The sequence below is a fragment of the Coloeus monedula genome (genome assembly GCF_965178545.1).
Source record: "Coloeus monedula genome assembly, chromosome: 22".
In the NCBI taxonomy this organism is placed as follows: domain Eukaryota; kingdom Metazoa; phylum Chordata; class Aves; order Passeriformes; family Corvidae; genus Coloeus; species Coloeus monedula.
Window position 1 is genome coordinate 1043066 of NC_138802.1, and position 14979 is coordinate 1058044.

General features: G+C 47.6%; 1 protein-coding gene across 3 annotated transcripts in view; it reads left to right on the forward strand.

The window, feature by feature from the left end:
* RERE (arginine-glutamic acid dipeptide repeats) overlaps positions 1-14979 on the forward strand; it is a 119000-nt gene that overhangs the window by 34464 nt on the left and 69557 nt on the right. For all 3 annotated transcript variants that reach the window (XM_082295535.1, XM_082295534.1, XM_082295533.1), the window contains exons 4-5: positions 1053-1149; positions 4320-4424. In XM_082295535.1, the coding sequence (XP_082151661.1) occupies positions 1053-1149; positions 4320-4424 (202 nt within the window). The remainder of the gene's footprint in view (positions 1-1052; positions 1150-4319; positions 4425-14979) is intronic.

Consider the following 14979-nt stretch of genomic DNA (forward strand, 5'->3'; position numbering starts at 1 on the left):
GTGAGAACTGTGTCTTTTACAGCCATGCTCCCTTACACACATGAATATTCACTGTGATTAATATTGCAGTGAGGGATGGAGCTGAAGCACTTGGAGCTGAGTTTCTCCTTTTCTCTTTGCAAAAACAAGTGTAATCTTGGGTTTAATAGAAGCAGAAGAAACTTTAGTATCATATCCCAGTGCCATTTATCTCTTGCCTCCAGGGAAGACATAACATTTGCTTCTGTTCTTACCAGGAAATTTCCTTGAGGCAACTGTTAAAAATTCTGAAGATACTCCAAGGTGAACCATGATGATAAAAGTTGATGATTGAAATATGGAATGCAGCAACTTTCTGGTGCCTGACAGAACAAAGTTGAGCACACGTTCCCCTTTTTAAGGACACTTTGTGTGTGTGCTTTTAGCAAAAGCTCCACAAATCTAACATTTCTTTTACTAATTTATTTGAAACTTCCAACAATGAGATTACAGGCACAGTGTCAAAAAGTATTTTTGATAGCATGGCTGTTTTTTTATGCAGTCTCATGTGAGTGGAGAAGTATCTTTGTGTCTTCCTCAAAGGTATTAGAAAGAAGTCATGGAAAAAGTTGTCTTCCAGTTCTTTGTTAACACTCAGAATTTTTTGTGTTTGAACGTGAATATCAATATTTACCAGAGCACTGCACAGTTCCTACTGTCAGGATTTTGTTGAAGGTCTGACATTAAATATGCACAACAACCAAAACCTTATCCTGGAAACCAGAACAAATTAATTTCTTTGGTTCCTTTCAGCTGGGAGTGAGTGCTCCTGGTGGTCCAGATGTGTCACCCAGTGCCCCTGAGAACTCTTTCCCTTCAGAAGTTCTGGGAGAATTGATGTGTAAGAATGGATATGATGTTCCTGCGCATTAATTCTTACATCCCCTACTTTCTTGGCCACGTGAACAGCGTGTTTGTCACCTCAGAATGGGTATCTGAGGAACTCCTCGAGCTGTGACCTGCCAGGGATGCTGCACAGGGGCAGTGGTGGCCCAGCTGGTGTGTCAGGGGTTGTTTGTGTTTGCTCCCTGCAGACTCGGGGCGGGAGCTGGTGATCACAGACCCGGTGATCAAGAACCGAGAGCTCTTCATCTCTGACTACGTGGACACCTACCACGCTGCTGCCCTCAGGTCAGTCACGGGCTGGGGGACAGCCTGCCTGGGCACAGCCTGCCTGGGACAGAGGTTCCTGGGGCTGGGGGTCATTAACACCCAGCTCAGCTTTGTCCTCCTCTCCTGCAGTGAGTGACTGTGCTCTGCTTCAGCAGGGAGCTGCAGTTCTGCAGCCTCCGTTCAGTGGTGCTCAGCAGATGCTGGTTCCCATCGCTGCCAGTTCAGGTCTTTGCTGGTTGCTGCAGAAGCACTGCCCTTCCCTCAGTGCCTGATTTCCCTCGTGTGACAGTGGCATCTCCTGCAGCACTGACTCTCGGGGTGTTGCCCTGGGTAAATTGCATTAAAGGCTTTTTCTGAGTGCTTTCCATGGTCACAGCTCGGCCCAGAGGAAATCTGCCTGCCAGGAGGGAATCTGCCTCCCAGGTGTGTGCCCTGCACTCTGCCCTTCCCCGGGGCTGCTTCTCTTCCTCTCTCCGGGCTTTTGGCTGAACTGCCCAACCTTGACAGGGCTGAGGGAGACACCCTCACTTCAAATGTTTTCAGATCCCAACAGCAAGGCATTATTTTTCAGCTGATTTTCAGCATGCCAAACATGCATGGATATTGTCAAAATGCAAATTGAATAATCTCCCTGATAATAGTGCTCAGATGGTGCTTCACCAGAGCCATCTGGAGACATTTTTTTGTTCAGAGTCACTTTGCTGAAGCCACTTACTTCAAGACAAACTGGCTTCTCTTCTGGTGGGGGGGGGGGGAAGTCTTTGATTTACATATGAGACTTTTTTAATAAGCTCAGAGCATTCCAGTGGTGTGCTAGGAGCCCATGGAATTCCACAGTGCCTCTGCTGAGTCGCCTTCCAATTTTAAATCAGCGTTCCTGCAGCCCAGCTCACAGGAGCTGGGCTGTCCTGATGGAACCAGGCTGGAAATGTGCTCAGACACAGAGAAACTCAACTGTGTGTCTGGAATTTTCCCTGGGAGTGTTTTAGCTTCCCTTTTACATCCTTTCAGCTCTTTTTTTCCCTTTAAAGAAAGATAGAAATGGGAAGATAAAAATGGAATATACGTGTGTGCCAAACAAACTTGAAAAATACCCTCTGAGTGTACAAGATGAGCATAAGGATAATTGCACATGGTGTTCTTGCAGAGAACATGGAGGAGGCAGAATGTGTCGTGATGCATGAAAGGTTAACACGAAATTCTAATTTATTATAATATGAGATTATTTCTCTGCCCTCTGCAAACAAATGGCTCTGGACACACAATGAATTGATGACAAACTGGGTAATAAAACCAGTGATTGTAACTACCAATCTTCTGCTCTAACCAGTGGAAAAATTTAACTAGAGGGTAGTTGTAGATCTCTGTGGAAGTGTATAATAAAAGTTACGTGCTTTTTCCCTCTCTGGTAAATCTTCCTGGTGAAATGCAGAACTGGTCTGAAATGCTGTGAACAGGATGTGCTGCTGCCATTGATAGAGATAATGCAGCTTATCTGGAAAATACTTACTAGCTGGCAGGTGAATTATTGAAAGGAAGCTAAAACCCTTTCCCCAGAATACTTTAAAATGTGAATTTAATGTGAAATATCAAAACAAATCCCCCTGCTCATTTTGTGTCTTTCTAAATGACTAAACTTGGAAACCAGCGTCAGCCTCCAGTGAGAAAATCACTGTTAGTGAGTGATTTTCACAGACCTGCTGCTGGTCCTTTGCAACCTGCCAGGACCTGGGCAGTGTCCAGGGCTGCTTTTGGTCTGCCAGGAGGGGCATGGGCTGGGCACTGGGCAGTCCCAGGGGCAGCTCTGCAGCCTCCACTTCCAGGAGCAATTTTGCCTCAAAACAGCCCTGACTTTATTCATCCCTCATCCTCCTGGGGCATTCCTGTGCCCTGCAGCCTCTGTTTATTGAGAGTTCCAGGTCCAGGGCAGAGCTCTGAGAGGCTGCTGGCTGCTGAAGCCTTTCTGGAGTGCTTTACCCTGAAAAGATGAGGAAGGGGAACGAGCTGAGCGTTTTGGCCTCCCCAGTGCCCTTGTTCAGGGATGCCTTTGCTGAGGGATGCCAGCTCTGCATCTCTGTGCCCACGCTGCTCAGCAGGATCACTGCAGGAAAATAGTGATTCCTCTGGGTGTGCTGGTGGCTACAGCACTTTTTATTCCTTTTTAACCAGAACTGGCAAACCTTTACCATGTTCAATAAGCCCCTTAGCAGCCCATTTATAACGGTGAGCACTGTTCAGGAGATACCAGTGAGGAGAGATGAGATCTGTGTTAGAGCCTGACAGTCTGAGGAAAAGAAATATCTTGTGTTTGTGTTCATTGCACTGACTCAGGTTTAGGTAAAAAGGCCCAGCCCTGTCTGCCTGGCCCATTTCTCTGCCTGCTTCTGATGTGATTTACTTGGGGGCAGCAAACTGGGCTGTGTGACTGGCAGAGCACGAGCAGCTGTGCAACATCAGCAGCCCAACAAACCATCCAGGAAATAAGAAGCAACTTCTTATAGTCGGTCTTAATGCTCATCTTAAGGATAATGACTTCATCAGCAAGCTGTATCAAAAAAATTATTAGCAATCTGGGCTAGAACAAGCTAATAAATCCTCAAGAATCCATTTTTCCTTTTTTTTTTTAATAAGTCTTTGTATGTTTTACTCTCTCAGGAATGAAAATAGAAGGAAGAAACTTCTGCTTGCTTGGAATTTGGATTGCAGACTTGCTAAAAGCACCACAGCTCTGCTTTTTATTTGGAGTTTTTGTTAAACTGAAGTTTTATTCAGCCTCTTAAATAGAAAGAAAGCCGACTTCAACAATGTGGATAGTAGAATTTTGGAAAATGTAACTGTAACAGAACTGTAGAAACTTTGCAAATTAGACATTGTCAGGATTGCATTTCTAGGTATTGTTTGTTGGGCTGATTAAATTTGGGCTCCTCGTGACTGTGCTGGCTGAAGGAGAATTAATGAATGTTTGTGGAGCACCATCTGAGCTGCTGTAACTTCATTTCCTTCCCTTCCCACCGTGGGAAGAGCCCACGTGGATTTTTCTTACAACAGCCTTGTATTTATGATGTTTTGGACATTTATGAGAGCAAGGATGCCTGTGGCTTCTACCCAGATTGCAGTGGCACTTAATTAAAGTAGCTGCTATTCAAGCTAGAATTCTAATGCTGTTTTCTCCTCTTTCTTTCTTTCAGAGGGAAGTGCAACATCTCCCATTTCTCTGACATATTTGCTGCTAGAGAGTTCAAGGCACGAGTGGATTCATTTTTCTACATCCTGGGCTATAATCCAGAGACAAGGTATGTGAAAATGGCTTTTAAACTCCACTGCTGACCTGAGCTGGTGTTCACTCAAAAGTTGGACTTGATGATCTTGGAGGTCTTTTTCAACCTTAATTCTATGAAAATTACTCAAGGGAAAAAAGGTCAAAATCCAGCTGGTAGGAAGGTGGGGTGGAAGGGATGCAAGGGAGAAGCTGCACCTTTCTGAGAGTGTGTTTATACAAGAGAAAAATCAGAGTACAAAACAAAATTGTGCAGTGAGTCCTGACATCCGGATGCATCTCTGGTAAATAATGTGCTGCTTCTAGACAGCTTCTTGGAAATGTGGAAGCTTTTTACATGTTGCAGATTTTATCAGGAATTCTTGGCTGTCTTGTTGGTTGAATGTACACCCCTGAAATACTTCTAAAAATCATTTGCATCTTCTAGTCAGCAAAGTTGCAATTTAGACACTTCTAAGAAATTAAATTGAAAGTTTTTAAGTGTGGAAATTCCTGCTTTCGTATGAAAATAGTCATTCCAGAGTCCCATAGCAGGAATTCCTGGTTTATGCTTTGCTGGCCTAGAACAAATAAGAGGTACAGAAAGGACTTTTTTGGGAATCAGTTCGTATTTGAGGAAGGTGTGTCCAGCACGCTCTTCAATCTGCCTGGGGTTTGTTCAGCCAGCCTTGGACAGCTGTGTTTGGAAAGCACAGCTCAGGCCAGGCTGTAGCTTTGTTATTTTCTGGGTCCAAACACAACACTTTCTCCATGTATGGGATTTTCTGAACACAGAAAATGCCTCACAAGTGCCAACCTTGAGGAGTTTGTGGTTCAGGGGGGATATTCCCATGAGCACTCCAGTGAAAGGTGAATAAATTGGCCCAGGTCTGTGCCCACTGGAAGGTGATTGTTCCTTTCAGTGCAGAACACAATCAGCTGTGGACCTTGATTTCCAGAGATACTGTGGAGAAAAGTCTCATTTGAAGCGGGGATTAGATAAGCATATAAATAATAAATATTTGAATTGTTACATGGTAGATTTACTGTTTCTAATGCAGATCTGAATCTTTGTGCTTCAGGGCATTGCCAGCCACTAACTGCTTGCAGTTAGGAAGGAACTCCCTGTGTGGGTATTTATTATGTAATTGCCTATTTATGAGGCTTCCTGTACCTTATTCTGAAGTGTCTTAATCTGTCTTTGTGGCTGAGAGGGGACTGGACTGGTGAAACTCCCTCACTCGGGCACTTCCCCTTCACTGTGAGTCTCTGGGAGCCAATCTTGCTGTGCTGAGCCCTGGGAATATCCCGAAGTTGAACATATAACAATATGTTAGAATGCTTTTGGAACATTACTGGTGTATTTTCTTTTGAGCAGTCCACCAAGGCAAGGCATTTACGAGGTTTTTATGGTGCCCCTCTCTGATACTCAGCACCCTCTGTGACCCCTGTGTTTGTCACTGTACTTCAATGCATTTTGGGTTTGAGTGTTTGTATTGGTGGCTGATGGATGATTTCTCCTGTGAAATGCCATTTTTGTTGCTGTCAGTGGGGTTTTAAACCCACTTTCTGTGTAGAAGTAGCTGTTAATTCTGCCAGCTATTAGAGAATGACTGAGCCTGAAGAGATCGATGAAATGACAAAGCAGAGCACTCACTGATCAGCTAATTACTCAGACTGGCCAGCTCTCAAAAGTAGGTTTTTCTTCATTTGGTTGCAGCCAGGCTTTTTTCCTAATTCCAGCTCTTCAAGCCTGTATTTTGTCTTGGAATGGGGAAGGTTCAGAGAGAGGAGCTAAGTGAAGGCTGACACTGACACCTCTGAGTATACATAGATTAAAAAGCTGCTGAATTTTTGCTTGGAACCAAGAAATAACCAGGTATTATTCTAAAGAGTTTCATGGCCATGGATCAAAATCCCTCCTCCCAAACATTGTTTAGTGTTGTAGAAAAAAATAATGCCAAACAATCAAGGCTTGGATGAATTTTGGAGTGGAGGTTTTGGGAAGCGTTTGTCTGTGTTTTAGTTGCACAACATTTGCTTTTCCTTTATTTTTAATCTTCTGGAGTGTTCTTGCTGGGGGATGTTGTGAGCTATGTGATTTTTGGGTGTCCTGTATCTTAGGGAATGGCTTTAGATCGTTTCAGCAGAGCCACAGGAGCTGAAACACTCAGTTTACTGAACAATTAAATTATTACGGTAGTTCATTGAAGGAGCCAGGCTCTTGGTGAAGGTTCCCAAGCAGGGGGTGGGAGGTAACAGAGAATAATCAACAAGGAAATTGTGTATCCACCTATGCTACAATGAAAATTTCACTGGAGTATTGTAGGACAAGATCAAGGTTTGTTTTGTGGCCTGATCTTCTTTGCTTACTCTGTCTTCCAGACTTGAAAATTTGGGAAACTTTTTCTCCTTCTTTAGCCTCATGGTAGATTGAGGCATCTCAGAAAAAAGAGGGAAATCCTCTGGAAAATGTAGAGGGATGTATCCTAATTAAAGCCTTGCGTGCTGCAGGGGAAGGGATGTTACCTTCATGTAAATGGTACCTAAGAGCATGTTTGAGAATTAAGTAATAAATAGGGAGGTCAGGGATGAAGGCTGGTGCGGGAAGCTCAGGCAGTGAGTCAGGCCTGCCTCCTCGGGGGTTCACGCTGTGTTCACACGTGCTGGCTGTGAGAATTAATATTCCCTAAATGCTCTGTACGCTGCAGCACTGACAGGAGAACGCGAGTGTTCTGTGACTAAGCTTCGTGCTCCGCTTTCCAGCACATGAACTGTGCATTCAAACGTGGAGCTTTAGCACCTGAAGCCCTCAGAGCCTTGGAATGAAGGCGATTTTCAGCAGCGGGAGTAGCAAAGCTTTGGGGCTGGTGCTTGGATCGCACCTGGAGCAGCGCAGGGGCCGGGCTGGGCTCGGCGCGTTGGCCGTGCGGGATCCCCCAGCCAAGGCCCCTCATCCCTCCCTCATCCCTCCCTCATCCCTCCCTCATCCCTCCGTGCCTCCATCCCCTCCCGCGGCCGGGGAGGGCTCGGCTGCATTTGCGGAGCCCGGGCCGGGGCCGATTGCTGTTATTTACAGAGCAGGGATTGCCTGGGGAGCCCGGCTGCATCTCCGGAATCCCGGCTGGGGTTGATGGCGTGGGGAGCCCGGCTGTACTGGCGGATCCCCGGTCGGGGTTGATCGCTGTATTTATTGGCGGATCCCTGGCTGTATTTATTGGCGGATCCCTGGCTGTATTTATTGGCGGATCCCCGCTGTATTTATTGGAGGATCCCCGCTGTATTTATTGGCGGATCCCCGCTGTATTTATTCGCGGAGCGGGGCTGGCGCGGGCAGCCCGCGGAGCCGTTCCGGAGGCAGGGCTGAGGGAGGCAGGGCTGCGGGAGGGAGGGAGGGTCACAGCACATGCTCAGTGCCGCCGGTCCGAGGGCGAAGTTTCTGCGTTCTGCGTGCGGGCTTAGGTCACAGCACAAGCTCAGTGCAGGCTCGGCGAGGTCTCCCAGCCCGCATGTGCCTCCATTTTGAGTTGGTAGAGTGGAAAAGGCAGAGTTTGAGCTGGTAATAGAGGGCTCAGCAATCCATCCCAACCCACAAGCGCCTGTCATAGTCATGGATGATCCATTCAGCCCCTGCAGGTAGGCTACATCACTCCGGCCTCCCCGAAACCATGGTGATTTTTGCTGTTGTTCGTCACTTCTGCAATGTTTATGAGATCATTTCATTGCTGTTGCATGTTCCTCAGAGCCCTGCCAGCACGGCAGCAGCTGCTCCCGGAGCAGGAGGGCACTGCCAGGGGCTCTGCCTGCCGAGGGGGGCACGGGGAGAAACGCTGCAGCGGGGTGGGTTTGGGGGGGTTTTTGGGATTTCAGTGGAGCTGTGTGCATGCAGGTCTGGGCAGCTGCAGAGCCTCCCTGCCGGCGCTGCAGGAGTGCAATCAGGGGATGTTTGGGCCTGTTTGGGTGATGCGAGAGGAGGGTCGTGCATCTGCAGCCATTGGTTGCTCCGAGGATGGGTGGTTCTCCCGGTGATGGAGGGCACTGATCCCGCTGACGCTTGCCCAGGTGTGAAGGAGAAGGAAGCTGCTGTGGCTGTGTTCGCTGTCAGCCACACGCAGATAACGCTGGTGCATCTGAACCGCAGCAGTGCTGCCTCGTGCAGGAGAGCAGCTCAGGGAGAGCTGTGCAGGCAGCACCTCAGAGGCTCGCCAGGCTGGCAAACACGGGGTTGGGCTGGTGGAGTAAAGTGCAGGGCTTGGGCTCTGAGGTCCTTGTGGGACAGCCAGTGGTGTCACTGCTAAGTATAAATGGGTCTGAGAGGACTCGGGTGTGCTGGTGGAGCAAACACAGTTGTGCAGCCTGTTTTCATTCACAGGGCTCTGTCCTTGTGCAGAGCGGGGCCGTCCTGCCCTGGTCCTGCAGAGCTGACCCCTCACCCTGGGCTCTGGGGCTGGGGAGATGCTTCAGTCAGGGGAACTTGTTTGGGGGTTCCTGCAGTGTTTGGGTTGAAAGGGGACAGGACTGTGTGTGCTGCTCACAGTGACATCTCTGGAACTCTGTAGCAGGAGGTTGGCCCTTCGCCCTGCACACATTGTCACTCAGCTGGCAGGGGCTGTGTCGCTGGGGAGAGACAGCGACTTCTCACATGGGCACAGAGTGACAGGACAAGGGGGAGCAGCTTTAGACTAACAGAGCACAGAATGAGATGAGAAATTAAGGAATCCTTTATTGTGAGGGTGGTGAGGCCCTGGTACAGGGCGCCCAGAGCACCCTGTGGCTGCCCCATCCCTGGCAGTGTCCAAGGCCAGGCTGGACGGGGCTTGGAGCATCCTGGGATAGTAGAAGGTGTCCCTGCCCATGGCAGGGGGTGGAACAAAATGGTCTTTAAGGTCCCTTTGAACTCAACCCAGCCTGTGGTTCTTGTCAGAAGCTGAGGAATGAGTGATGAATAAACCTGCAGAATTCTGCCCGTGTCAGTGCCATGTCCGTGTCTGTATCCTACCCCAAGTGTCATTCCCTTATCCATTTCCTTTTATACCTCCAGAGCATAAAAAAAATCAAAACCACCTATTTCATGTGAATCACTGGTCACTTTTGCCATTGGCTGAAGCAAGTCCTGCTAATGATGACAGAGCTCAGTTCCCTTGAGCTTCAGTCTGGCTGGATCACCTCTTAGTTTAGAGAGGAGTCTCCATGGGCCTGAGCTTTGGACACATTCTTATTCCTAATAAAGGAGCTACTTGAGTATGTGCAGGAATCCATCAGTGCTCTGCAGGAATACAGGGATATGGCAGCTTAGCTCGTGTCCTTAACATTGGTTTTAAATGTTCACTTCTAGGCTGAAGAGAAGGGGTTGGGCAGCCAGTTTATAACCAAGCAGCTCCTCAGGTTTGCGTGCTCCTCAGGTGCACAGGGCTGTACACTTGGGTTTAAAAAAAAAAAGGCAACAACACAAATAGAAACCCAGCCTCCCTGCTCCCCCCAGCCAGAGAAAACCCCTAAAACCCACAGCCCTCCCCCAGAAAAAGCAACCCAAGGAAAGCCTGGCTGGCAGTCGGATGAGGCTGTGAGGTGTCTTGGTGCTGGCAGTGCTCTGAACTGCCCCATCCTCCTTGGTCAGCCTGGAGCTGTGCTCCTGCAGTTGTTCCTAACGGAGAGTTTTGTCCTGGCTGGGTGCCCAGCAGATTCTCCCAGTTCAGGCAGTGCTGGTAGGTGGTCTGGTGAGTTAATGCCACTCCAAACAGCTGTTAGAAATTGCAGATATATCATGGGAAGTGCTTGAATATTGTCCTTCGGATGAAGAACAGTCTCTTCCCTTTGTTCTGCCTTCATTTCAGCTTTTTTTTCCAGGCATAAATCGGTAAGATTACCTCTTTCCCCTTCCTTCCAATTCTTTAGGATGTAATTTGTTTTAATTAGAGCTTGTTTCCAGGTGTATGGTGGAACTAGGGATACCTTCCAGCTCCTTTCATGCTTCCCATTCTTCATGCTTATCACCTCTAACACGAGCTGTTGCTTCTCCTCGTGTTTGCTATTCAGGAAGCTGGAGACTTGTGTTGTCAAGCAAGTTCAGAGCCCCAGAGGTTGATTATTGTCTCTGATCTGATGAAGCTTTATGGAAGAGTTCCCTGCTGTGCTGCTGCCCAGTTCCACTGTCCTGCACAGGAACTGGGGCTGTGCTGGAGCAGTGGTGCTGCTGTGGTGTTCAGTCTGGTTTGGCAGTGAATATTTGCTCTGGGAAGTGCAAAGGCACTGCCTGGCCATTTGAGAAACTGTACAGAACAAACACTTAAACAGCATCATTCCATGCTGGATTCATTTGCACATTTACTCACCAGTGTAAATGCTGCTCATAAACAACACTCCAGTTCTGTTAAAATCGTGTGTAACCAGATAAAAACCTTTGCATTATGCAATGGTTCCCAGCAATTCATTTTTCTGAACTTATGATCAACATGCTGGTGTCTTCCTTAGCTGGAGGTAAACAAGTGTTAGAGAGGTGCTCCATGGCACCTGCCAGCAAAATGTTCCCCACACAGGTAATTCCTGTGTGGAGAGAGCACTTCCTTCCTTTGCAGTAACCTGGCTGAATGATTGTCACCTCCATCCCACCTTCTGGGACACACTGAGAACTCTCTATAGGTTGTTTTTTTCCTCCTCTATAAACACGATGAAAAAAAAACGTTATCTTGAAAAAGCTTTTCCTGTCTGACTCGAACTTGTGCAAGCACTTCCTTCTGCAGACAGCAGCAGGGCAGCCTCCACGTCCTTCCCGTGGTGCCCCTGCAGTCAGGAGCAGGCTGGAGCTTGCTCTGGAGGTACAGGAGTTGGTACATGTTTATTCATTCCTGCTTTGGAGTGAGCAAGCGCTGAGAACCTTCCCTCACAAGTTCATTTGCCTGAAATACAGGTTGGATTTTTCACCCAGAACACAAAATTACTTCAGCTTTTTTTTAAAAATCATAACACACTGTTAAAATGGGTTTTAAATGAAGCTTATAGTTACGAGGGGAAAGAATATTTTCTGAGCATTAGATACTATTTCTATAAAATTAATTTTAAAATCTTGCTTAAAGAATGAAGGTTTAAGACACAGGTGAAGTCAGGGAACTTGTTCCTCTGAGGTATTTAACTCAGGTTTGTGGTAGTTGTGCGATTTTTTTTTTTTGGTTAAAGGTTGAGTAGCCTGAATGTGCTTGTCCCTTTTACATTTTGAAGTGTGCAGTGTATGAACATGACATGCATAAGATAATTTTGGGTTAAAATTAAGGATGCACTTGGCTCAATATCCTGCCTTCCAACAGTGACCATAAGCAGATGCTCTTGGCTTCAGTGCCAGTCGCTTTCAGGCCCTGATAAACTGGTTTTTAATCTGCTGAAGTTGGAGTGATTTTGTTCTCTCCTGTTTTGTCCCTCTAGAAATAGAACAAAATGATCCTTGCCAGATGTTTTTTAGAACTGCCTCTGAAGAGCAGGGAGGGGTCTTTCATCTTGGATATTGGACTATTTGAATTAAAGGACTTTTTTTAAAAACCCTTTTCTTGAGACTTTCTTGGGAGTTTCTGTTAATTTTACAGAAGTCACAAGTATCTAAGAATTGCTTTACTGTGTGACACTCTCAGTGGATGTAGCTGATTATCTGGCCATTAATAATGGCTGGTAATCAGTGTAAAGTGTATGACTGCAGTTTATTCTATAATGCATGTGTCTAACATGGGCTTGGTTTTATTTAGTAAAGCCGTTGATGTTGATACCAGGCTTCATAAATAACCCCAAATCTTGTAAGATTCCTTATTCAGTGCTACAGCTTGTTATTGCTTATTAAAAACAAACCTACAACCCAAACCCCTCCATATCCTGGCTTTAAGATGTCTTTCCTCTTTTAATCTTTGGTTGTATAGAAATAATGACCTTCTCCAGCTGTTTTTGGGCACTTCCTTAGCCAATGGCCTGTCCTCACACAGGCATGGCTGAAAGCCCAGGGACCCCTGTCCTGGTGCCATCTCTGGTGCCAGTTCCACAGCCCTGACCCTGCTCCAGCTGCATTCCAGGCTGCTGGGAGCTGGTCAGGCTGAGGGCACTTCAGTGTGATGGTTGAAACTTCCTCTGCACGTGAAGTTTGTGTCACTGATGTGCCCATGCCACACCAGGCCATGGGTTTTAGCAAGTTGGCTTTGAAAACCCTTTCTGGAGAGCTCTGAAGAGAATCAGAAACACAGTTTGAGAGGAGGTTTGTGGCTGAGTGAACTGGTTGGTTTGAAAACCTTCTTCTGTTGAAGCATCCCTCTTATTTAATTAGGGATCACCTCAATCTGCAGAATCAGGGATGATGATGCCCGGGGTGGTTACGTGGGTAGCACAGAATGTTGTCCTGTGTGTGATGTTTGGGTTCTGGTTTTGTTTTTGGGGTTTTGTTGTGGGCTGGTTTTTTAAACTTAATGGTAGCACTGAGTTATTTCCATGGGGTTTGAGCTGTTGTTGGCTGGCAGAAGCTGTCTGAGAGCCAGTGGGAGCGCAGCATGTGGGGAGAGCATTGAGGGCACGGTGACCACAGCAGGACAAATAAACCCTGGCTGCTGCTGGGTGCAAGGAGCTGCACAAGAGCAGAGCTGGTTCCATGGTGCTGCAGCAGTGCCACCTCCCTCAGCCCCGTGCCAGCCCGTGTGAAAAATGTGCTGCTACTGCAGAGCAAGTCTCTTGCTGAACTCCGGCAGCAAAAAGGGAAACATGAAAGGAGCAATTGCATCATTTCTGAGATCCCACCTTGTCAGGTGATCCCTGACCCTGAAGGGCCACCGGGGCATCCAGCCCGTGTGGTCCCATCAGAAGCCTGCCAGCCTCCCGGCAAAGACCTTCCCTGGACGTGCTGGGCAAGAACTGGCTGGGATTCACAGCAAGGACAGGGCAGGGCTGTGCAGAAATCCCCAAATGCCTTTTGCCGTTGCCTCCAGCCTCAGGAGAGTTCTGCTGCGAATTCCCAGCCTTGGATCCTGCCTGGCTCTGGGCATTGTGTACCAGCGAGTCCTGAGCCCAGGTTATCCCCAGAGCCGTTCTGCTGTGCTGTGGGGCAGCTCTGGTTGCCACGTTCCAGTCCTTCCTGCACTGTGTCTGTGGACAAAGCTGCCAGCTGTGCCAGCCTTGGTGTAACCTGGTGAGTGGTGTGAACATGAGGGCAGGTGGCAAACAGAGGGTGAAGCTCGTTTCTGTACTGGAAGTCATGGAGGAGCTGCTGTGCCAGCCTTCCTCCCTCTCTCCTTCTTCCTAGAGCTGGGAAATGAGAGCTCTGCACCAGCCTGTGCTGCCTCAGCCCCTGCTCGTCCTCACCTCTGAACTGTTTTGTCTCAGTGGTGCTGCCTTTGGCCTTGAACCTCCAACCTCCCCTGTCGCTTCAGAGCGGAGAGGACAAAGCTGCATTGAGCTGAACATCCTCTCTCCTCTCCTGGAGCTGTGTGGAACAAGGCTCTGTGGATCAGAGCGTGCTGCTTTGCCCTGCTCTGCCACAGAAGCCTCCTGCCTTTTTGATATTCCGGCGCTGGCTCCCAGCTCCTTTCTGACCAGCCCCTGTTTACTTTGCAGAACACAACGTTGCCATGGCAACAGGTTACTTTTCAAAGGGAACATCTTGTCATTATATTTAATCCACTGCAGCTGAGGAGGACTGAAATATTAAGTTGTTGTTGCTATGGATACTGCTTTGTTACAGCAGTTTCTTTTGTGTCACATTTCATATACAGTGTTGGCTCCTTTTTTCCCTTTCCCATCGAATAAACACAGGATGCCATTCCATTCTTATTGTAATTGCTCTCACCAATATGATTTAGCTTCAAATCTGCAGTGCATTTTATTTTCCATAGCAAGAATTTTTCTTTCCATTTGAAACCCATTCCTGGGGATGTGGAAACAGTAAAATTATGGAGCAGATCGTGTGCCCTTGAGGAGCCAGGGGCTTTGTGCCCTTTTAAAATCCCAGTGGGATGTTGAGCAGCCTGCCAGAGCTTCCTGCACGGCAGCTCAACTCAGCCCTCACCTTCTGGGCAGGGAGCACCTTGAGGTGTGAATATGCTCAGGAAATGGTGATGGGGTGATGGAAAGGCACAGAAATATTTCTGCCCATGCTTAATGAGGAATGGTTGGAGAGCCCCACTGAGTTCCCACAGAAAGTGTTGGGGAGCAGAAGTCCCATCCCAAACTTTGTTTTTAACTTTGCAATTACAGGGTGCTCCTTAAATGGCTTATTTATCATATTCAATGTGGTGCAGCTGAAGAAATTGGGGGATATTTGGTTCTTCCCATCTGAGCTGAAACCAGCCCAGTGTTCAGTGTGGGTGCAGCCCCTGCTGGTGCAGCCTCCGCTGGTGCAGGGCTGGGTGCAGCTGCAGACGCTGCACAGGAATGTTGTGAGCTTCACTTACACTGATGAGTAGGGATGTGCATGGCCTTAAAATGAATTCTGGGAGGAAAGGAAGAGCATCAGCATTTTCTGTTGTCAGCTTTCCCTTTGCTCCTCACAGGGAAGAATTCTGACACCTTGTAGCTGAAAAAAACGTAACCTGGTATTTAATGTATGACTTTGTAAATAGAAAATTGATTTCCTA